Source organism: Pteropus medius, unplaced genomic scaffold (genome assembly GCF_902729225.1).
Source record: "Pteropus medius unplaced genomic scaffold, Ma_sr-lr_union100, whole genome shotgun sequence".
Taxonomy (NCBI): domain Eukaryota; kingdom Metazoa; phylum Chordata; class Mammalia; order Chiroptera; family Pteropodidae; genus Pteropus; species Pteropus medius.
In genome coordinates, this window is record NW_024342471.1 from 18,472,564 (window position 1) to 18,496,553 (window position 23,990).

The window sequence follows — 23,990 nt, forward strand, 5'->3', positions numbered from 1 at the left end:
TGTCAAAGAACTCTGTGACTGACGGAGGCCTTCACGGGAAGGGTAGATAGTAGTGCTGGTGCTGGTGCCTGTTGTCATTGGTCAGCATAACCAAACATCCATCAAGTTATCATCAAGGCTTATTTTTCTTTAGTTAAAATGAGAGGTCTTTTTTTTGTGTATAATGTGCTACAAAAATATTTTAAGCAAATGATTTTTGGAGTAAATTGGGATAAAGCCCTTTGACTAGAAATTTTTTTAACTACAGAATACTCAAATAATGGAATATAGAGAGAGTAAACCTAATGACTGTATAGTCAGTACCTCTTAATTTTCAGATATTTTTCAGTTTTATTATAGAAAACTTCAAATGTGCATAGGAAACAGTGCCAACTTTCAATAATTACCAGTATTCTGCCAATCTTTTCTTTCTTTGCTAGCGAGTGTTAGAGCAAACCTTAGGTGGTAACATCATAACCACAATTCCTCTACCACACTGAACAATAGTAATTCCTTACTGATCCTCTTTTTCAACCTTTCCATTTTTGAATGCGTAAAAGCAGTTGAGGTAGTTGGGAATTCCTTTAACAGTTACTGGTGACAGACGGCTGTTCCCAGAGCTGTGGCAGCAGTCCTGTAGGTGATGGGTTTGTGTTGGGACGTTAGGGTCGCCAACACTTGGTCTGTGTGTTTCCCGTTTCTTGTAGGTTCCATCAATGGTGAGCACGAGCCTCAATGCAGAAGCGCTCCAGTATCTCCAAGGATACCTTCAGGCAGCCAGTGTGACACTGCTTTGAACTGTTTAGTGATTTGGCTAAGTGCAGAATGGTTTCTGGGGAAATCAGATAGACTTCTGAGCACAGCTAGCTGCATAAAATAAAGCAAGTTTTCCTTTTGAACTTGTCACAAATTCCATCTTGTAAAGAATATTAAATGTTGCTTTAAGCTGAACCTTGAACAAATTAGGTGGTTTGTGTTTATAAATACAAGTGGGTAACTTTTCCAGTTTGCATCTTAAAGGGACAAGCATTGATAGTCCAGCATATGACATTGCTTTGAGTTGAGCATTTGCACTGTCAGTTTTGATGGACATTGGAGACTTTTCTGTTACTAAATCCTTTTGTTTTGAGGTTGTTGACAGTTCGTGTTTTTCTTGTCCTTTGTAATTTTGTCTGTTTCCTTAAGCTTTTATTTGGAAATGGAATCTCTCGTGTGACCTTGCCAAGAAGTGCACATTTCAGTTTTAAACGTGTAATCAGCAATAAAAAAAAAAAAAGCCCTAAAATATGTAAGAACATCTTAAGGACAGGGTTTTGGTGCTCTCTGAAACCTTTATAATGAAGAATTTCCTAAAATTTTTTCTTTTCCCCTCATGGAATCCATAAAATCCTTATTTCTAAGTAATTCACTGTCTTTTTACAAAGAGAACCCCTCCTTTAGGGCTGCTGCATGATCGGTGGTAAAGGCTGCTGTTACAAAGCTTGTGTGGCAGGAGAAGGCAGCCAGGAACTGTATAAATTTACCTATTTTTGGGTTTCCTCTCTTGGAGAAAAGCTTGGCAGCGTGTAAGTCACAACAGACAGGTCAGAGAAAAAGTGTGTTAGACCTGATGCAAAAGGACTATTGGAGAGGTTTACTTACGTTGCACTGGGAAAATGGCCCATCTCCTCGTGAGCAGAACCCACCCTTCTGCGTCTGGAGAGAGAAAGTTTGATTCCTGCTTCCAGGAGCCAGCAGCAAACCTCAGCTGAGAACGCAGGTCCTGCCACTCCCAGACAGAGCAGAATTAGTCTCCTAGGAATGCTGGACAGCCCCTCTCCTAAGGCCCAAAGTTAAGTTGAAGCCACACCTACGCAGAGCGCTGCCTTTGTTGTGATTACAGATCTCAGGCTAGAATGAGAGAGGTACCTGCTGAGCACCTTGACCCATCAGTGAGGCTGCAAAACCTGAAAGGAGGGCATCCAATAATAAAGATGGTGAAGTAGGTAAACCCTGCTTACCTCTTCCCACAACCCAGATTATAGAACCACCACCTGAAGACTATGTGAACGGAAGTCCTATTACTAAGGATATAAAGAAAGCAGCAGCTGTGACATGACTGGTAGGGGCGAAGCGGGGAGATCCCATACACATGGACGTATGCCGGTTAAGGACTGGGAGAGCTGTTTCAGCTAAGGAATGGGGTCGCAGCGCCACGCCAGGCTCCCCAGGCAGGGGCACTGGTGCCAGAAGAATCCCTGTAATGTGCGGCTGTGAAAGCCAGTAGGGACTGCGTCCACGTGAGACGGAGGCTGCTGGAGTCCCCGTTGTTCTCGAGTGGCCTGTGCAGACTCACTTCGCTCATGAACTCACTCGGCTCCAGTGCTGAGGCAGCAGCTTGAAAACCGCTAGGGGCGTATGGGGAAGGACCGAAACTTCTGGGCTAGAGCTAGAAGGTCAGGACAGTTCCACCTTCAGGGGACCAAAGCACTGGCAAGCCTGATCAGGCAAGTGCCAATCTGAGGCCTCCATTAACCTAACACTGATCCCTCCCTCCATCTCCCCACCTCTGTTTACCTGAGACTCCAGTCACTTGAACCCCAAGCCACTTCCTGTGACTTCCACACAAGCGGCCTGCCTTGATGGGCACTGTAGACTTTCCCAGAATCTCTCACAAACCCAAAACAAGTAGCAACTGGCCCCGGAGTATTCTGTACCTCTTGCTAAGCAGCCCCAAACTTGGCTTAAGCTGTGACCACAATCTCAGGACATGGTACCTGCCAGAGGGTCCCAAGCCCAGAACTAGTGGCAGCTGGCCTCGGATCACAGCGGAGGCTTTCTCAGGCAGCCCTAAGCCCAGCACCAGTGGCAACCAACCAGATAACTCTCTAACTCTGACCAGGTGGCCTAAGCCAGACACAGAGGGTGTACCAGGGCCCTTCCTGTGACACTCCAGAACCGACACACCCCGTGGCTGCCTTCAGAGCACACCAGAGCACCACCCAACCAGCACCAAAAAGACACACCTGACGGACTCTGCCGGCACAAACCCTGCTAAGGCGACCTCTGCTCTATGTGGTCAGCCCACACTTAAAAGCTCGTCCACTCTAGTCATGGCCAGTCCTCACAGCCTGTCAGCTTGAAGGTCAGTCCCACCCACTGATGGGCCAACAGCAATCAAGATTCAACTACAACACGAGGGCAAACACAAAGGACACTACTTGAACACCTGGCTCAGGTGAAAAGGGAGACTGTGCCACTGGGCCCCAAAGGACATCTACTACATAAGGCCGCTCTGCCCAAACTGGGAGACATAGCAGAGCTACCTAATACATAGAAACAAAGGGAGGCAGGCAAAACAAGGAGACATGTCCCAAATGGAAGAACAGGACAAAACTCAAGAAAAAAATAAAATAGGGACAATCTACCAGATACGGAGTTCAAAATACTAGCTATAAGGATGCTCAATGAACTCAGGGGAAGAGTAGGTGAACTCAGAACTTCAATAAAGAGATAGAAACCTAAAAAGGAACCAATCATAAATGAATAGAGAGAATCAACATCAGATGAAGCAGAGGATGGACTCAGTGATTTGGAAGAAAAAGCAGAAAAACCAACTCAGAACAGCACAAACAAAAAAATGAAAGGGCTCTCTGGGACAGCAAGCTTAACACCACATGGTTACCACAAGGAGGAGAGAGCGAGCAAGGAATTGAAAACCTATTTGAAGAAATGACTGACAATTTCCCTAACCCGGCAAAGGAAATATACAAGTCCAGGAAGTACAGAGTCCCAAACAAGATGAACCCAAACAGGCCTACACCGAGACACATCATAATTAAAATGTCAAAGGTTAAAGACAAAGAATCTTAAAAGAGAAAAGCAGTTACCTACATGGAGCGCCTCCTATAAGACTGTCAGCTGATTTCTTAAACTTTGCAGGCCAGAAGGGATTAGCATGAAGTATTCATAGTACGGTGGGGGGACGGGGGGTGGACCTACAACCCAGATTACTTTACCCAGCAAGACTATCATTTAGAATCAAAGGAGAGAAAGAGATTCTCGGACAAGGAAAAGCTATGAGTTCATCACCACTAAATTGGCATTAAAAGAAATGTTAAAGGGACTTCTGTAAGTAGAAATGGTCAAAAAAATAAAATACAGGAAAGAAAAATTCTCACTGACAAAGGCAAACACTCAGTAAAAGATCAACCAACTATAAGTCTAGTACAAAAGTTAAATGGCAAAAATAGGAAGATCATGTATAATTACAACAGTAAATGAAGGGATTCATAGAAGTAAAACAAATGACAAATGTGCAGGGAATAAGTGAAAATTGTAGTGATTTTAGAATGTGTTTGAACTTAAGTGACCATCAATTTAAAATAAAATAGATTGCTATAAACATAGCTTGGCATATATGAAGCACATGGTAACCACAAACCAAAAATCAAGATACAAGAAATAGAAAGGTATCTGAACACCACCCTCTAGAAAATAATCAACGTATAAAAGAGCAAGAGAATAAGAACTACAAAAACAATCTGAAAACAATAAGTTGGCAATAACTATATAACTGAATAATTACTTTAAATGTAAATGGATTAAATGCTCCAATCAAAAGACAGGATGGCTGAATCAATGGGAAAAAAAAAACAGCCTGTACATACGCTGCCTATGAGAGTCTTCAGATAAAAAGCTGCAGACTGAAAAGGGTGGAAAAATATATTTCATGCGCATGGAAATTTAAAAAAGAAAGCTGGGGTAGCAATACTTGTATCAGACAAAACAAACTTTAAAACAAAGGCTGTAACAAGAGACAAAGAAGAACACTTCATAACAATAAAGGGTCGATCCAACAAGAGGATATAACTCTCATAAACACCTCTCACCCCAAGTAGGAGCACCTAAATATATAAAGCAAATTCTGACGGACATAAAGGGAGAGATTGACAGTAATACAATAACTGGAGTTTATCACCCCGCTGACAATGGGTAGATCATCCAGATAGAAAATCAGTAACAGTGGCCTTAAATGACATGTTGACCACATGGACTTAACTAATATTTTTAGAACTTTTCACCCAAAAGCAGAATACGTTCTTTTCAAATGCACATAGAACATTTTCCACGACGGAGCATGTTAGGCCATAAAACAAATCTCAATAAATTTAAGAATGAAATCATCAAGCATCTTCTCCAATGGTATAAAATTAGAAATAACATGCTACTAAACTGAATGGGTTAACAAAGAATTCTAGGAAGAAATCAAAAGATACCTTGGAAAGAAATGAAAATGCATCAAAAATCTATCAGACACAGCCAAAGCAGCTTTAAGAGGAAAATTAATAGCAATACAGGCCTACCTCAAGAAACAAGAAAAATCTCAAAGCAATCTAACCTTACATGGAAAGGAACTAGAAAATGAACAAAACCCAGTGAGTAAAGGAAGGAAATAATAAAAATCTGAGCGGAAATAAAGTCTGAAAAAGCCCAAAATATCAATGAAACAGGGTTCTTTGAAAAGATGTAAAGTGACAAACCTTTTGCCAGACTGAAGAAAAAAAGAGCACTCAAATAAAATCTTGAAAGAAGTGACAACCAACACCATAGAAATACAAAGGATTATAAGAAAATGCCACAAACAATTACATTACAACCTGGAAGAAATGAAAAATTTCTAGAAACACAAACTTCCAAGGCTGAATCAGAAAAAAACATAAGTCTACAGTCATGCCACCCTGAACTAGCCCAATCCCATCTGATCTCGGAAGCTAAGCAGGGTCAGTCCTGATTAGTACTTGGATGGGAGACCACCTAGGAAGACCAGGTGCTGTAGGCGTAAAAAAATAAAATAAAAAATAAGAGATTGTAAACTGACAAGGCCCTTGCAATCTGTGAGGTCAACCAAAGGTTGCCTCACCTAAAACAAACAAACCATAAAAAAACCATATAATCTGAACAGACCAATGCTGCTAACAAAATCAAATCAGTAATAAAAAAAACTCCCAACAAAAGTCATGGATAAAACAGCTCACAGGTGAATTTTACCAAACATTCAAAGGAGAATTAACACCTATCCTCCTCAAACTATTCCAAAAAATTCAAGCGGAAGGAAGGCTCCCAAACTCATTTTATGAGACCAGCTACCCTGATACCAATACCAGACAGAAAATTATAGGCCAAATGTCCCTTATGAACATAGATCCAAAAATCCTCAACAAAATTACAGTAAACCAAATTCAGCAAAAGTGGGATTTACTCCTGGGATGAAAGGTTGGTTCAGTGTCCACAAAACAGAGTGATACACTACATAAACAAAATGAAGGCTAAAAAATTATGTAATCATATCAACAGATGCAGAAAAAGCATTTTGATAAATGCTTTTTTTCACGGCAAGGAAAAAAAAATGGGACTACATCAAACTAAAAAGTTTTTGCACAGCAGAGGAAACCATCAACAAAATGAAAAGACAACCTACTGAGTGGAGAAAATACAATGATCCATTCAATAAGGGGCTGATATCCAAAATATATAAAGAACTCACACAATTTAATACCAGAAAGAGACAATCCGATTAAAAAATGGGCCGAGAACCTGAGTAGACATTTCTCCAAAGAGGACATACAGATGGCCTATAGACGTACAAAAAGATGCTCAATGTCGCTAATCATCAGGGAAATGCACATTAAAACCACAATGAGATACCACACTTGTCAGAGTTGCTATCATCAACAAATCAACAAACAAGTTCTGGCAAGGATGTAGAGAAAGGGGAACCCTTGTGCATTGTTGGTGGGACTGTAAATTGGTGCGGCCACTATGGAAAACAGTATGGAGGTGCCTCAAAAAGTTAAAAATAGAACTATATGACCCAGCAATTCCACTTCTGGATATTCATCCAAAGAAATCCAAAACACTAATTTGAAAAGATACATGCACCCCTGTGTTCATGGCGGCATTATTTACAATACCAAGATAGGAAAGCAACTTCAGTGCCCATAAAGACAAATGGATAAGGAAGATGTGGTACATACAACATAATATTACCCATCCATAAAAAAAAATGAAATCTTACCATTTCCATCAACATGGATGGACCTAGAAGGTATTATGCTAAGTGGAATGTCAGACAGAAAAACAAATACGATATGATTTCACTTATATCTGGAATCTAAGAAACAAAATGAATAAACAAAATGCATAGATATAGAGAACAAATAGGAGGGGGTTGAGGAGCTGGGTGAAAAAGGTGAAGGGATTGAGAAGTACCATTGCCAGTTACAAAAAACAGTCACAGGGATGTGAAGTACAGCATAGGGAATATAGTCAATATTTTGTCACAGTACATTGACTGTAACTATGTATGGTGACAGATGGGTACTAGGTTTATCGGGGTGATCACTTCATAAGTTATATAAATGTCTAATCACTATGTTCTATGCCTAAAACTAATATTGTATGTCAACTGTAATTGAAAAACAAGAACAATCTCTTAAAAAAACTTTCCCAGGAGAGGCAGCGTAGGGTCCACAAACTAAGCAGACTGCCACAGGTTGCACATTCCTAAACCCCGGCCACGTGAACAGCCTCCCCCTCAGCTCCGAACTTCCTGTCTCAAGCCACAGACCAGTCCTCCTCAGTGTCTTAACGGGCTGCTTAGAAACCCACCTTCAGTCCTAAAGACAGGCTGGCTCTGGGCTGGGACGGTAGTCTCCGGGGCCAGTTGAGATGTGTCTGAAATGACATGGCCAAAGCTGCCCTCCATTAGGCCAAAGGCAGCATTTCTCAACATGAGTCAAACGATCCGTGGTGCCATCTGAAGGAACATGCACCATTTATAGTTGCGTATTTTGTGTTAGGAAAAAAACCACTAGCAATTTCACGGATGTTATTGCTTAGGACACTGGTTCTCAGAGCACCAGCATCATCACCTAGAACCTTATAAGAAATGCATTCTTGAGCCCCAGACCTACTGCATCAGAATCGATCAAGAAGACACACGGACATGGCAAAAGCTGTGAACACTGTTGGGGTCTAAAGCTTCATGGCCTCAAAAATGAAAGGGGATCACATTTTAAATACATGAAATTAACAGCTTCAGTTTTGCACAGAGCGTGGTGGACGAAAGACAGCTATGGCAGGTAGGGCCCGTTAGGCGCCACGGTGCCTCGGCCAGCGCTCATCCACTCCCGCCAACCACAGCTGAGACGGATGCAGGTTCTTGTTACGGAACGTGTCTCCACGCTTTTTCTTGGGAGACTTGGCAGTGGACTGGGATCTGTGTTCCAAGGAGAGGTGCCGGAGAGCTAGACAGGAGGAGGGAGAGGGCGTGAGGAGTAAGACTCACTGCCTCCAGCAGGGCGTCAGCCACCCTGAGTGGTGACTGAAGGCCGACTGGGAGCAGCCGGCTTCTGAGGGTCCCTGGGCCCTAAGAACAACAGAAAGTATTTACTAAGCACTTAGAGCACTGGGCACGCTGAAAAGCTACCTACGTACATTGTCTTAACCTTGTGAGATACGTTATTTTCCAATTTGCAGAGAGGGAAGTGAAGGCTCAGAGAAATGAAGTAATTTGAGTTCTCGGTGAAGTCAGGACTGAGCTGGGCCCAGCCGGCTCCAGAGTGTGCTGAGCTCATGCGGCCTTGCTCTCTCACAAGGCTCCACCAAGCCTTGGTTTTGACGACTCCTCTGCCCACCTACATCGCAGCACCTTGGCCCCTGATGAGGTGCTCTGTTCACATATGCTCTTTGCCACACAGCAGTCTCACCCACATCGACCACATTGCCCCTCACGCGAGGCCTCGGGAAAACGTTCCGTGGCCAAGGAAACAATAACATGTTGTAAAACCACCTTGGAAAGAGTTGGGCTAGGTCCGGGGCCACTCACCCTTGGGGGCTTTCAGGGGACAGATGGGTGCCAATGAACTTCTAAGCCCTAACTTCTCAAGCTCTGCCATGCAACACGGCCCCAAATCAGTACGGTCCCTGGGCCAGGGGAGGTCTGAGCGTTTCCAGTTTTCTTAGCTGGTGTCTGATTGAGCCTTTAACCATGCTTACAACGTTCTTGACCATGAATCCAAGGAGCCAATTGGACAGAGACACCACTAGAGCCCAGAGAATTTTCAGGTATGTGTTCCCACATTGCCAAGTGCTGTTCTGACAATCTACCAGGTGAGCAGATGCTTGGCATACAGGACAGAGACACCGGCCAGACATACCTTTAGGGGTATTTGCACAGAAAACCAGGTCCAAGCAGCCTTCCAAAACACAGTGAATCTCAGGCCGTTTCCTGGGGAGGCCTTTCAGCAGCCAGAGCAAATACATGATTAAAAAGGCAAATATTCAGAACAGTCTGAAGTGACACAGCATTCTGAAAACTCCTCACTCCAAAATGGTACCAACTGCTTGCTAATCCATTTAAGTTCAACAATGTCAAAGGTCAGAGTGAGGGAGACCCCGTTGCTGCCTCTACTGCAGCCAAAGGAAGTAGAGACATTTATGATGGCTGAAGACTGGATCCCGCCTGCATCTGACCAAGCTCCAGGCGGTTCAGAGCGTTCCTCCCAGCTCAACTCTACAACGGACAGACCACCGCACGTATATGGCACACAAGAGCGACAGAAACGCATGTGGAAGGGGTGGAAGAAATAAGATTTGCATCTGGATGGAGAGCTTGGAGGTACTTCCAAATTTTTCACAATTTACTTTGATATTAAAAAACCAGGACTAGTGAGTATTCCCTTCAAAGTAGGTTTTGATGAATTATTTGTGAAAGAATGTACAAAGGAAATATTTTTAAAATATTAAACTTGGGTTATTAAGCATGTATTAAGCAAAACAGTACAAATTTCCTAAATTATAATTTTTGCTAATAAAAATTGAGATGACATTTAAAGTACAAAGAATTCTGATTAGAGTATGTTTTAAAAATTGTTTCACAAGTATATTTTATACACAAAGTGACAAATTCCAAGAAAATAAATGCTGCTTTCAGGAATCAAAACCTCCTGTCTTTGAGTTAGCTTTTGCCTCTTAAAAAAAAACATATTTCTTTAAAAGTCTATTTAAGAAAATTGGCCAACTCATCCCTGCCAATCAGCAATGCTTAAGTGCTTGACAAATCATTATTTATTTAGAAATTTTAAGTTTTTCGTGTTTTTAAGGGCACAGAGACATTTATGCCCTTAAATCAAAGATGGTAGTGATGGGTCTATGGTCATGCCACCCTGAACACACCCCATCTCGTCTGATCTCGGAAGCTAAGCAAGGTCGAGCCTGGTTAGCACTTGGGTGGGAGACCACCTAAGAAGACCAGGTGCTGTAGGCAAAAAAAAAAAAAAAGATGGTAGCGATGAAAGTTTCTAAAGTTGTTACATGCAAACGAAAAGCTACACATCTCCATCCCTGAGCTTATTTCCTGGATGGTCAGGTTCTACTGAGCGCACGTGAGCTCTCACACAGGAAGCCACAGCACACTGCTTCTTGGGAATGGCCGATCTCCCTTGATTGCACCAATCCTAGACTCCCGCCTATCTCTAACAGACCTTGGGATCCAGGCCAGGGCGGCTGTCACTGCATTCGCCCTGCAAAGCCACACACATTAATTAGCTCAGTGAGCTACGTAAGGGAACCTAGATTCAGAAGTGACACTTTTTTCCTAGGAGCAGCCGTTCATTCCTCTGGCTCACAAAAGCCTTTAAAAATCAAACAAAAAATCCTGCCATAAGGAAACCATCTTCACTCAAAGTCTCCTTGTGGCAAGAGGAATTTGACAATGTCCACACACCCGCTACAAGGTGATGGAGTCCCAAACTCATCTGTGCCAAGGACCAGAAGGAGCCACCACCTTTGAGGATCAGCGCTCCACAAATCCTAACACCCAGTCTTACCGTGGCTGACTCATGGCTCCTTTGATTATTTCAGGCCTGCCTCTCAGGCGCCTTCCTGTCTGCTTTTCTGCCTGCAGGTTGAGAACCAGGACTACATATATTGTCCCAAGGGCAGAAGTACATAGTTTTGGCCCAAAGGTTCTTGCAACTCCTAAAGAGATCATGCTGGGCTAAAACTCGGTGCAAACTCTCGATTCCTAGGCAGTTCTCCTAGAGCCCAGAGCAGGCAGAGGTACTGCAGAGTGAGTCCTCAGCAGATGACAGCTACGGGGCCTCCCAGGGGCAAGGCTACTTTGAAAGTTTACACTCTAAGGACATTCAAGGATGTCCCATCTGGACATCTTTCCAAGTCAGCCAGAGATGTATCACCTTCAAAAACCTTTTTATCAAAGAAACCTGGAAACCCTAACAACATTCCTATGTTAAGTGGAACTCGTCCCTTCTGGAGTGCTGTAGATGAGGGCCAGCTGCAAACAGCCTACTACAAGTTCTGACTTCTGAGACCGTACCTCCTGCCACCAGTGAGCATGTGAGGCAGAGGAGGGGAGAGGTGGGTAGAGCAGCACACCCTCAGCACACAAGGCTGAAGTGGCAGGTGGCACGTGGAGGAGATGGCTGTAAGGTTGGGAGATTGGCTACAATCTCCATGTTGGAGAAAGCACTAAAAGCAGAAGGGCGGAGGCTGTGAAGAACCCGGAAAGGCTCGCGGCATCAGTACACACGTGTAGCCCTGAAACGTATCTACAAATAGATGTGTGAACACACACACACACACGTTTCCTAGCTGTCTGCTCAGAGGGCCTAGAAACAACACCCCCGCCATATCGATGAGTGCTCAGAGCACCCAGATCTTGGTGACCTGTCACTAAAGGGGACCAGGGCTCCTTGGACAAATGGCTGAACCTAGGTTTAGGGAAAGAAAATGTCTTTTCCTTTCACTGTCTTTATCCCTGCAGTGTTGAACGTCCTCTACTCCACAGCATCTTCCATCACCTCCTGATCGCCTTCGGTTACTCCGACAGACCAATCCACAGGCTGGTTTTACTTTCATGACACATCTTCTAAAATTAAGAGAAAACCACTAGGCCCCTCCACGGCCGGGCTAGGGCGCGATGCCCCCTCCCCCCCGCCCCGTTACTCCTCCAAGAGCAGCCGTGGGATGTGAGGAGACTCGCGTGCTGGCAGTCTCCTCTGCGTCATGCCTTTAGGTGGCGACGTCAGGTTCGGATGAGGCACCTCCCTTCGCCCAGTGCCCACACCTCTCTGGCAGCGATGGCCCCCCACGCCGTGCTTCTGTGCCCTGACTCACATCTTCCCTTACTTCTTTAGTTACTGCTCAACAGGACCAAAAATTCATTAGTAGCTGTTTATTGATCAACGGTTTGATATAAAGTTATTTCAGATCTTCAGAATATTGCCCAAATGGAATCACAAGCATTACAAAGTTTTCTTCTTAAAAAAAGGGTAGGGGGCAGGTTGGGAGAGGACTCAACCTAGCAGTAGTGGCATCTGAGAATAAATTAACAAAAAAAATTTAGTATTAGCATTTATTGGTGACAAACACTAAGTTTCACTTACATTCCATGGGGAGAAAAAGTTCCAGCGTAAATAAGGAATCGAAGCGGTACTCAGCTTGCGAGGCCCCTGTGCTGCTCATCTGGGCCACACGCAGGGCCCTGCCGCACAGGTTTCTGTGTGCGGCAACACGACACCAGAAGCAACAGTTTGAGATAAACATGGGTCATTCTCGTCAGCCCTGCATGGAGATGTGATCAACAGTATAAAGCACTCGAGGAAGATCGATCTGCAGTTTTATATGTACTACATGGAGATCATATCCCGTAGTGTAGTGAAAGCCATGTGTCCTCAAGAGCTGTATGTATGTACAATTTTTTTTTTAATAATCTTTAAAACAAAGATCGAAGTTCATTTGTTTAAGTTCCGTTGCATTAACAAAAATGAAAAAGGAACCAAATGATCATTTAAAGTTTAAAATTCCTAAATTGTCCAATTTATACAACTGTGGGAGACTTCATCAAGGTTTGAGAAGTCCAGAACTGTTTCAGCTAAACCAGAGGGCACACAATTTGCATCACTGAAATGGTCCTGGGTTAGTCCAACAAAATAAAAATGTATAACCACATACGCGTGGATATGATCTTTGCCGGTTAGATTACTGATAAAGTCAGTCTCAGAAAAGTTTCTAAACTGTGCTATGTAACTAGATACAATTGAGAAACTCTCAAATGAATATTTATAGTGTCATTTCAATCAAAAGAAAATAATGAAACTAAGAATACATGTCTCTTCTGAAAGAGAAAGCAGTGGTGATGGTGTGGGTGACGTGGGAGGTGGTAGGCCACAGCACGCTACACAGGTTAGCTTGTGCTGAGCAGGAAGCACTGGATTTTTCTCTGGTGCTCTCAGCTCTGGGGCTGGCCAGACTAAGGCCTCTCTTCGGCGTGGTGTCCAGGGTTTGTCCCAAGTGTTTTGAGTGAGCCAGCTTGAGAAAGGGTCATGCTTTCTGTTTTCTGATTCTTCTTTCACACAGCAAAACAAAACAAAACAAACAACAACAACAAATAAAACCCAAAACCAAGCACTGAGGTGCCCGGGGCATGGACCTGCTGGTTTCCCAATTAAGCCAGGGCTGCTTGGCAGTCCTCGCCTGCCCCCACGGCAGCTGCTGCTGCGTGGGGACAAACCACAGCACCTGCGAGCGCAGCCACGGCCGCCGCCTCGTGTCCACTTTTGTCACCACTGCTGTCTCCAGTTCTTTACCCAACATGTCTCTCGGCCCACTGGAGGTATCGGAAATTCCAAATTTTCAAAGCAGTTTCAGTATTTTCAGTATATGTTGGGGATTTTATAATGGTTCATGGCCAGAAAAGGTTCAGCACCTCCCACACCTTTAAAGAAGAAAAAATGAAAATGACACCAGTTTTAAAATTTAAAAGAATTATGTCCACGTTTTTTGTCAAAAACAAAAAGAAATTAGCAGACATTGAGAAGTTTTTGATAACGATTACAGTAAAGTTTTCACTGGATATACTGTCAAGGAGAATGTATATGTAAGTATGTTATCTCTGGGGGGAAAAGGAAGAAAATTAGAAATATGATTATATCTGCATAAACATAGGAAAGACATAAAAAACTAATAAAAATGTGACCTCTGGGTAGGAGTGGGGAGAATGAGAATAATTTTAATTTCAGAATTATATAAATGTATTAACTATTCAAAATTTAACTTAAAAAAAAAAAAAAGTAGAGTGCTCTGCTCTGCCCAAAACTTGGAAATCTTTCAGGGGAAAGAGAGAAAGTGATCAAGGCAAGTGTATCACTACTGAGCTGAGCAGAGCGCTTGGATTTAATGCAATCAAGCAACAGAACTGCCCTTCTGTGTTCATGAGCTCACTCACACAGACACTGGTCCGTTTCCTGTTCTTGGCATCTCTGTATTCTGTTGGTCCAACTCAGACAGCAACTTTAAAATGTTCAGTGCAGCCTAGGAGGAGGATGGAAAGAAAAGTCACAGCATGGCCACTGCTCGGGACCACAGCATGGATTCTATGCCCAACAAATCAGGTGCTTCCACTAAATAAACTTTTTCTTTAATGTTTGAATTTCTAATTTAAAAGTAAAAAGTCGCCTATGGTTATCTCATCAAATTACAATCTCTGTTAATTTTATATTTATTCTCTTCTAGTATTTTTAACCTTGTGATAATGGACTGTACAAATTTTACATCCTGCTTTAAAACAAAACCTTTCATGTTTCCTTGTTGGAATATATTATCTTCAGAGACATTTTTTAATTTGATGGATGCATTATATTCCATCAGGTGAATATATTAGTTTATGTAAAATTATTTTAATAAATTTCTTTCAGTTTTAGTACTTATTAGAACAATAATTTCATTTGAACAGAATACCAAAATAAGAGGTTTCCTACAGCTGCCAGAACGTGGGCCTGCGATTCCTTCTTCCGTTAAGAGGTGAACTGAACACGATATCTGGAGAAGTTCCAGGATCCAAGCACCCCCACCCTCCACCCCAGGGCAGCATGGGCAAGGGAAGGGTTGGCTAAAGCTGATGAGTTCTGATCAGCAGAATGAGCAATCGATCCAATAAACTTAAGAAAAAGTCTTGAGAAACATGAAATCTACAAACCAACTAACCGTTCTCAAAGTCTATGTGTGGGTCCTTTAGCTATCTGCCCGAGGCCAGCAACAGGCTGGAGCCAGGCCCGCTGGGCGGGAGGACGTACCATATCATGGCAGGACTCCACATCCTTTCCAATACCGTGGCTGATCAGAGGTGGCTGAGAGGAGCAGTTGATAAGAGATACAAACTCATTCTTGTTGTTTTTGGGAAAGTCTTTGTACTCAACCTGAAAGAGAAGAGGAAACTGAGGGAGGGTAGGGGAGCAGTGGGCACCAATGGGCATAGGCTGTGGCTCTGGGCTCAGCAAACAGGGTGATGACGCTTCTCTCTCCCTGGTCTCAGCCTGATGTGGCTACACCAACTCCTGCCAGTTAGCACAAGAGACTGTCAGAGGGGCCTGGTGCATGCAGGTCAGGGCTGCAGCTTCCAGAATCCTCCAGGAACCTAGATGTCTACTCGAAAACTCTGGTCTGAAAGAAGCCCTCTCCTTCCCTATCAAGCAGAAAACAGCCAGCACAATGAATCTGTTCTCACTGAAATCTAAATTATAATTACCACTAGATTAGAGGCCTTGTTACTACTATGGTTAGCAAGGACTTTAAAAATTTTATTATCAAAGGTCGAGGATTTTCTCTTACCATACAGGCTTGTAATACTTTCTATACGTCCTTACCCTTCTACTAAAGCATGCTTCCCCCAATCATCCCCCTAGACGAAGAACTTAATTTAAAAAACAAGCTGCGAACTTCATTTTCTGGGAGAAACCCAAAGACGACTGCACTGAGGTACAGACCGCACAGCTCAGGCCTAGCAGTTACCTGGAATCCCTGGACTCTGGAAAGATAGTCCAACTGCTCAGAGGGTCTTGTGAGAGGTCCGTGGGGTACGTGGCCTGAAGAGATGTTATTCTTTAAAATGGTCTCGGCTGTGGGCGAGGTGCCCCCATACAACAATTCACGGGCTATCATGGCAGTTACCGTGGCCTTGGCAGGGTTCGGAGCTGCCCTGGTGAAATCTTTGGTGTGATGTCCTTGACTGACACCCACAGCCTGGGCAACCTCGGGCACCATGGGAAGAATTCCAGCCGGCAGCTGCTGATGACTAAGATAAGGCATCCTAAACTCATCTTCTTTATTGCCTATGAAGGGACACAGACAAATCAATGCAGGGCCACACGCACTGCTCTCCTGGAAAGACATTATAAAACCCCATGCCTGACCTCCGTCAGTGCACACAAAGGCACAGGGATGATGCAGAGCCAAGCACTGCACATTATAACTCGTTCACTGGGCACTGGCTCTTACTAGAAACCATGCAAATCCCAGAATCACATGCAGAGCAAGATAATATTAACATCACACTTACTAGTCCCACTTTCATCCCCAGAGCCAGGTTCAAAAAAGGTTACTTTTCTTCCATCCCCTGGTTTCTTTACGGGTGTCTTAAAAAAAAAGAAAAAGGGGGCATGAGTATAAATCAAACTGTTAAAAAATTAGTTTCTGCCTTCTAAAAAAAGGCAATCAGCAGAAAGTCCTCCCCCAAAGCCTGCCCACTGGTTTGCTTCCTCCCCTACTGAACCCCGTGGTAGAGCCCCCAGCTTTCTCCCAGTGCGTGCTCCCGCACACACAGCTGTCCATTAAGAGCATCCAGCGAAGTGCACCACACTGAATGCTGAGCTTCCGCTCTGCACTCACAGGAAGAGAGGGGAACATGAACTCAGAAGGAGTCAGAGACACTGGACTGATAGAGCCCAAGGTGGGGAAAGAACTTTTTAGATTGAAGCTAAACAAAAAATATTTCCTGGAGCTAACATCCCATTAAAAGATGACATTTCCAAAGATAACAAACTTAGGAGGACTATTACTAGATAAAAACTTTGTCAAACACAAGGTCTCCTTTCTGAGAAGGTAAGGATGCTTATGAATATAAGATTTGGGGATGAAAACCCAAAAGCCAAGTCCAAGATCTACGCAGATTCTCTGATGAGTGTTTGGGCTCCCTGTTATTAACCATGTGGCCACAGCAGATGCCACTGCTCACTTGCTAGTACAAGTGGCAGAGGTGACTCCATCCTAGGTCAAGTTTATCTCGACAGGAACATTCAGCGACTGGACACAAGGTCAGTTAGAGCTTTCACTGAGGACACTGCTTACAAGTCTTGGCAGAAATAAAATTCTTAATATGAGATTATTTTTATCTAGTATTGAATTTATAAAGAAAAAAATCTCAAATCTAAACTATGGATTTGGCTCTGACCCTGAAGTCACACTGTCTTAGCGCCCCAGAAAAACCGAGGAATTTTGAGTTGAGGAATTTTTTACGTAGGCCTCCTCCTAGGAGCGCAAATGACAGAGAATCACACTTCAAGCCCAATTCATTAACTTCAAGCCCAATTACCCATCATCCCACAAACGGAGAGAAGCACACTGCTCCCCGGCAAAGCATCCCAGATCAGAGACTTAACCCGGAGCCACGCTCGCAGCCATGGACAGGAGGCCCCTTCTGACCCCGTTACAGATGCTGCTCAGCAGGGTGGCTTCACTGCCAGGAGGACGAAGCCTTGCCCTGAAGCTTGGCCCTTGAGCCGCAGAGTCCCCCAGGATGAGGGGAGACAGTTGTCTCGCAATTAGAGAGCAAGGACACAGAGCCTGGAGCTGTCACCTTCTCCTCTGATTTGAGGGCTGGTTTGGCGGGCTGAGACTGCGCGACTTTGAAACCAAGGATCTCCAGCATATTCTCGGCAGCGTTGCGTTTAGCCACCTTCTTATTGGTGCCTGTTCCTTCTGCTGTATGATTTCCCACCTTCACCTGCATAAAGAAGGCAGGACTCAGGTCAGGGCCTAAACCTTCAGAGTAAAGACCGGTCAGGAACTGACGTACTGGCAGAAGAATCTGGCAGTGGTCAGAAGCCAAGATGGCTTGCCAGTGGTGCCCAGGAGCTGGCCTACACCAGCCTGTAAGAGCGGACTGGTAAATATTTGGGAATTGGGAAAGCTAGTTGTTAAAGGTAGCCATTATTAAACAGTAAGTTATATAAGCTTATAATTAAATAATTTTTATGTAATTATTTAATTTAAATAAACAGATAATGAATACTTAAAACTCATCACTTTCTAATTTGTCTACTTTTTACAATTATCTATGCTTTTGACGTTCTTTCCACCTGTTGTCTTTGTATGGTAGAAATATTAGATAATTGTGTGCTGCTGTTCATCTCGTCCCAGCTCCACGACCAGGTGTCACTTTTGAGAGCTTGAAAATGGCCATGGTGGGGGTATATATACCACAAAACTCTGCAAATACTAGAAAGCAAGAATTAAGTTGCTTTGTTGTCTATTCTAGGCCTCAGTGACAGAGAAAAGGTTAATAATGCAGATTAAGCTTAAAAGTGTGTCAAGTCTCAGCAGCTATGATACCGTCCCCACTATAAAAATCGAAACATTCTTCTAGTCTTTGAAAATTACCTGATTCAGCAGAGAAATCACTCATGTTTACAAATAAGTGAAGTTCCAACATGCCTTTGTCTTACTTTCATCTTGTTAATATAAATAAAAATATCAACCGATACTCATACTAGAACGATACTTATTTGTCAATGACATGAGCAGCCTGGATGTAATAAAGCATTTATGTAGAGTCTGATTTATAATGTTATCATCAGTGATAGTCACACTGACATGAGCATTTTATTACACGTTATATGTATCTATAAATTGTGTGCTACACATTCTTTCTATAAGTGAAATTTATGAGATATCTATGTATGTGTTTACGTGTACCGGTCTCCCCTCCCACCACACTACCCCCTCCTAAGAACTGGTTGTTAAACCAGCTGGTCTTGATGGCAGACCAAAACCAAAGGACCCAAGTCATGAAAGTGAAGGTCTAGGAAACCTTCCCTGGCCTGCGAAGAGGGGCCTGGAGTTGAATCCCGACCTGGCCATCCAGCAGCCATCGACCTCGGGCAAATTACTGACCCTCTCAGCAAGCTGCAGTTTCCTCTCAGAGAATGAAAGGGTCATTACTCTTCTTGCCGTCTGACATCAGGCTTAGTGACGATGCTCTAAGTTATAAACTGCTACATAAGAGTTAAATATTCTGGTTTTTACCAGAGAACACTATTAAATTCAAATCACAATTAAATTAAGCTGCCCATGTGAATACCTTTAATAAGCAAAGAAAGAAGAGAAACTCCCTATACCAACCTGAAGTGTCACCCCAATCTAAGGAAGCACCAATCTGGACTTGATTCTATAGGAGAATTAGGAGGAGCAGGAAAAGATCCTCTGATATAACTTATAAAATTTATCTTCTGAAAAAAATATAAACCTTCAAGCATATGTAAACAAGAAAAAATGCACCCAAGTCTCATCACTAAACTGGTGTCTTGTGTCCGAGCACCTCCCTGTTGACACAGCACCTGTGGTGCACCCACGCACGTGCTTCAAGGCACCGAGTTACTGTGAGCGGTATGGATCAACAATACTGATGTCAGGGAGCGGCCCAACAGACCAACACGCTGGACCTGGCCTGCTCCGGAAGGCGTCCAGCCTCCAGTACTTGTCAGGCTCCGAGACAGGATGAGGTCGGAAAAGGGTCGGCCGTCACCCACAGTGACCCACCTGCATCACGAACTCCCTGCGGCGTGGGAGGCCTCTCTCTGTGAGCAGTGTGTACTCCGGCTCCTTCTCCTTTTTGGCCTGTTGGATCTGGGCCAGTCTGCTAATTGGGTTCATCACCTGGCCATATTCTGGGCCACTCTGTACCTGAGGAACAATTAATGCAGAACCGTGTGCCATGTTTAGTTACAGAAAGGACCCTGCCAATTCAGAGATCAGGACATGACAAGAGTTACTTTGATATTGATCTAATGGCTTAGAATTAATCTGATCTTTTTTAAACGATTTTTAAATTGAAAGATGCTTAATGATTTTCTATGACTGACTGCTCTGAGGTGACTTTAAGGTCTTCTTCGCAAACCAACATTAACATTTCATGAGTAGGCAAGCATCGCTGTAATGTCTGCTTTTTAACAATAAATTTTACATTTGACAATGAAGAGGCAAAAAACATAGAACACTATTCCTAAAACTTCCCCAAAGTCTGTAATATAAGATGAATTCCCAGTTTTCTTAATGATTCAAATTCCAAAAACCATTAAAAAAAAATCAGCTGATGCCACATGGAAAGAAGAGCCTAAGAACCCCGCAGCGGCCACAGTCGTCACCCACTCTCTGATAAGGAGCGATTTCCAGGACAGAGTAAGAGAAAAAAGGGAACTGCAAAGTACGTTTTCACATGCATCGCATGCTAACTTGTACGTAAGAAAAATTCGGATCTTGATATAGCGTGAAACTATACTGACAATCCTGACTTTCACAAATGTCCCTTCTTTGGGGGCACGGGAAGGGGGGGTTGTGGAGGAGGAGTGTAATTTTTGGCAGGTCCATTAGCAGTACTCAGAAACCCGAAGGCATAAGAAGGTGCGCTGTGACATGCCTCGCTCCTACGCCTGCCAGGCCATGTTTCCCCAGACTGGTCGTCCTCACACTTGGAACCACGCGGTAGCCAGTGATGGAGGAAGCACCGTGGCCGCTCTTCCCGCAAATGGGCACTGCATGTGATCACAGGGCTGCGAGGACACCCTCATCCACAGACGTGTGTGCGCGCCCGTGGATGCCCCCACTGAACCCAGCTCAGTGTCCTCACCCAACCTGGGGCTCCCAGGGGAACTACACACGTGGCCCCCTGTAGAGGGTCTCCCGGGCCCGGTGTGTGCGCGCCAGCTCCCGTCCCCTTTCTCTCCGGTCAGCCTTCTAAGCTCCCAACCATCCGTGGGCAATGAAAACACCCTGTTCATTCAGAAAGGGTCTTACCCTGACTATGGGTTTTGTTTTCTTTTTGATCCTGGGCTTCACCCGCTCAACTGGAGGCAGGGGTGGTAACTTCTTCAGCTCTTCAAGAACAGCTATAGCAGCATTTTTCTTTGAAATCTTCTTGCTCTTCCCTTCACCTTCCCCCACAAACTCCCCAACTGACACCTTGGTCAGAAAGCTCTTCATGTGGGGAGGGCCACTCTCCCGGGCAACCTGTTTTAGAGGGAAAGACTGAGTGAAAGCATGACAGACACTTATCACAAGCTGCAGGGCGCACTGGTAAGCACGCTACTTCATGTGAAACAGGTGAAGGGGCATTACAAACAAAACCCACTGCATGAACGGAGTGTGAACGTCGGCAAAAGGAAACAGTAATTAATACTGAATGCTTTTTTTTCCTTATTTTTCAACCTCGTTAATGCTCTTGGGTCTGATGAGTCTGAAGTAGCGAGGCATGGAATAGGGAGACATTTTCCATACCCACTCTCCCGTCAGAACGGCTCACATCTACCCAGGGTCACGGACTGTCCTGAGTGTAGAGTGATCCACTGCAAATGGCAGAAAGGAAGTTGGCCCAGCAAAGCCCAAAAGTAATTGCAGCACAAAGAGTTCAAGTTTAATATTTGGTCTGAGCCTACAGCCAAGATTGACCTTATTAAATATTGGCTGCTGTGCAGCGTAAAAGAATGAAAAAACCTCTGAGCACTGAGAGTGATTTCTAGCACACAGTAAGTAAAAAAAGCAAACTGCAGAAGAGTATATATGGCATCCTAGCTTTTGTGTTAAAAAGGGGGTTTTACATATATTTATACATATACACACACATATAATAGTCACATGTTTTTATATATAATTTTTGCCAAAAGAAACATAGGAAGGATAAAGCAGAAACCAATAAAATTAGTTCTCTACAGTAGGTGAGAGGAATTGGGGTAGAGAGGGGACGAGATGACACTTCTAAATGTCATCTTTCTGTAGTTTTGACTTTTGGAATCATTTAGTGTTTTACATATTAAAAATATAAAAGTCAATAAATTAGGGAAAAACACTAAAATGGAATATGAACAGAAACCTAACTGGATATCAAAGTAATTACATGCTCACACAGAAGGAAAGTAAAAAAATCAAACTCTACCTACTACATTAGCCAAGATACCCCTGGAAAGAACTAAGACCGAAACTACCAGATTTCGAGGCTTCTCATAAAGTTTCAGCAACCATGACACCGTATTATCGCTGAAGGGTGAGCAAACGGATCCATAAAACAGACAGAATGCAGAAACAGACTTGCACACATATAGTCTCTTGATTTTTTGGCAAACACATCAAAGCAAATCCAAAGTCTTTTTTTAAAAACTAGTATTGGAGCAACTAGATATCCGCATGGGAAAAAACTAAACCAAGATCTTGAACTCAGCCACAAAACAAAAATTAACTGGAACTAGAACACTGAACTAAATGTGAAAGCTAAAACTGTAAAGCTTTCAGGAGAAAAACTCATACTATGAGGCTGGCAAAGAGTTCTGGAACACAAAGGACACCAAACATAAAGAAAATAAAACGGGAATGCTTGAAAATTAAAAACTGCTCATTCGAAGACAATATTTAAAAGTAAAATAGGGGACCTACAGAATGACAAGAAGCACCTCGGAGAGTGGCCTTGTCTGCCTTGAGGGAAGGGCCCAACCTGCAAAGGCGCCTGCAGACTGACGTCAGAGAGGTGCCCCAGGCCACCCTCACCCCCCCACAACCCCCACTGACAGCCGCGATTCCGAAATGCTCCCTCATGAACAGAACTTTCCAAGTTCTCAGATCAGACATGAAAATTAAGAGCAGCCACCCCGATGGCTCACTTCAAATCCACAGCTCCGCCCCGGCCCCTCAGCAAGCATTTCAATGTGTACTCACATCACGATTCCGCCAACTTACAGATAGAGTTGGACCTAGTATGTGTTTACAAGTCACAACTGCTTCCCAGTGACTATATCAGTACCATCACATTTCTAACTAAAACTCAGTATTTCATAAAAAAAAAAAAATCAAGTTGTATATATTTTTCTAAAGAACTGTATAAATGGCTCCTGTCTTCTATCAAACATCTAACCCAGCTTCCTATGTGATGGATTTTACTACCAAAAACTTATTTAAAACAACAACAACAACAACAACAACAACAACAGAAAACTATTCTCTTCACTTAGACAATATTTATTTCCTGAGCATCCAATATACTGCCAGGCAATGTTCTAGGTGCAAGACACAGAACTGTGGGGGTAAAATGGAAGCCCTTGCTCAACCTACTAATTGAAGTTATATAAACCTCTGATGTAAGTTCTCACATTAACAAACTTAATACCACAAACCGTTTGAAAACAAACTGTAATGTTTTAAATGATTACTTTAAAAGATATATACCACCAGAGGGCACTCCCACAATTTCTACGTGACTACCTGACAACTTCCTGCTGTATGTTACCTATTTCTGCACACGAATCTGCAAGCCAAATCTGAAACCTACACAAAAGTGGAAGTGGAATGGAAGCAATCTGATCCTCAAATCCCAAAGAGCCAAACCTAAAATGGCAATCCCTTACTGAGGTTCCAGAAAGCTCTATGACTCTCAGGCAGGGTAGCAAGCTTCACAGAGATCCAGGGTCCTGGCCCCAGCAGTCATCTCTTTAACCCTGGTGACTCAGGATGCCAGGCATCTCTGACTTGCACAATCTTGGTACCACTCCCTCCAATGTCTGCAAATCCATTCCCATGCCATGCTAATAATCCCTCAGGAGGAGGAGAGAAGGAAAATTTCTTCCTTTTCCTGCAATAGGTGCTCAGAGAGACCTTGGGGCTTCTTGGGGTGAAGCTCCCACCCAACCACTAGCTCTGTTATTCTGTTGGGTCCCATTCCATTGACTCCTCAATCCCCACACCACACCCCCAACAGAAGGAGAAAAACTGGGAAGGAATGAAGGGCCAGGTAAGAAGATACCATCCCTAGACTCCAAAGGGGGAATAATATAAACTTGGTCCAGTGATGGATGTGGGAGGATGCAGGGTGGCCCTGTGATCCAAGTGCAACTCCCCACCCCTATCTGTGCTCC

General features: G+C 43.6%; 2 protein-coding genes and 2 pseudogenes across 11 annotated transcripts in view; 3 read left to right on the plus strand and 1 right to left on the minus strand.

The window, feature by feature from the left end:
- Positions 1–1,255, plus strand: part of CSE1L (chromosome segregation 1 like) — a 38,088-nt gene extending 36,833 nt beyond the window's left edge. Inside the window, exon 25 of the mRNA XM_039864547.1 lies at positions 687–1,255. Within this exon, the coding sequence (XP_039720481.1) occupies positions 687–776 (90 nt within the window). The 3' untranslated portion in view covers positions 777–1,255. The remainder of the gene's footprint in view (positions 1–686) is intronic.
- A 4,426-nt stretch (positions 1,256–5,681) lies between these two features.
- On the plus strand, positions 5,682–5,800 carry LOC120604042 (uncharacterized; annotated as a pseudogene).
- A 4,369-nt stretch (positions 5,801–10,169) lies between these two features.
- Positions 10,170–10,288, plus strand: LOC120604110 (uncharacterized; annotated as a pseudogene).
- Positions 10,289–12,202: 1,914 nt separating this feature from the next.
- STAU1 (staufen double-stranded RNA binding protein 1) overlaps positions 12,203–23,990 on the minus strand; it is a 51,508-nt gene continuing 39,720 nt past the window's right edge. For 8 of the 10 annotated variants that reach the window (XM_039864551.1, XM_039864558.1, XM_039864550.1 and 5 more), the window contains 8 exons: positions 20,890–21,120; positions 19,636–19,779; positions 17,675–17,821; positions 16,379–16,454; positions 15,832–16,151; positions 15,117–15,239; positions 14,270–14,355; positions 12,203–13,759 (listed from right to left, as the gene is read on the minus strand). In XM_039864551.1, coding sequence (XP_039720485.1) covers positions 13,744–13,759; positions 14,270–14,355; positions 15,117–15,239; positions 15,832–16,151; positions 16,379–16,454; positions 17,675–17,821; positions 19,636–19,779; positions 20,890–21,120 — 1,143 coding nt within the window. In that variant the 3' untranslated portion in view covers positions 12,203–13,743. The remainder of the gene's footprint in view (positions 13,760–14,269; positions 14,356–15,116; positions 15,240–15,831; positions 16,152–16,378; positions 16,455–17,674; positions 17,822–19,635; positions 19,780–20,889; positions 21,121–23,990) is intronic. The other 2 variants (XM_039864552.1, XM_039864554.1) reach the window with 1 other exon arrangement.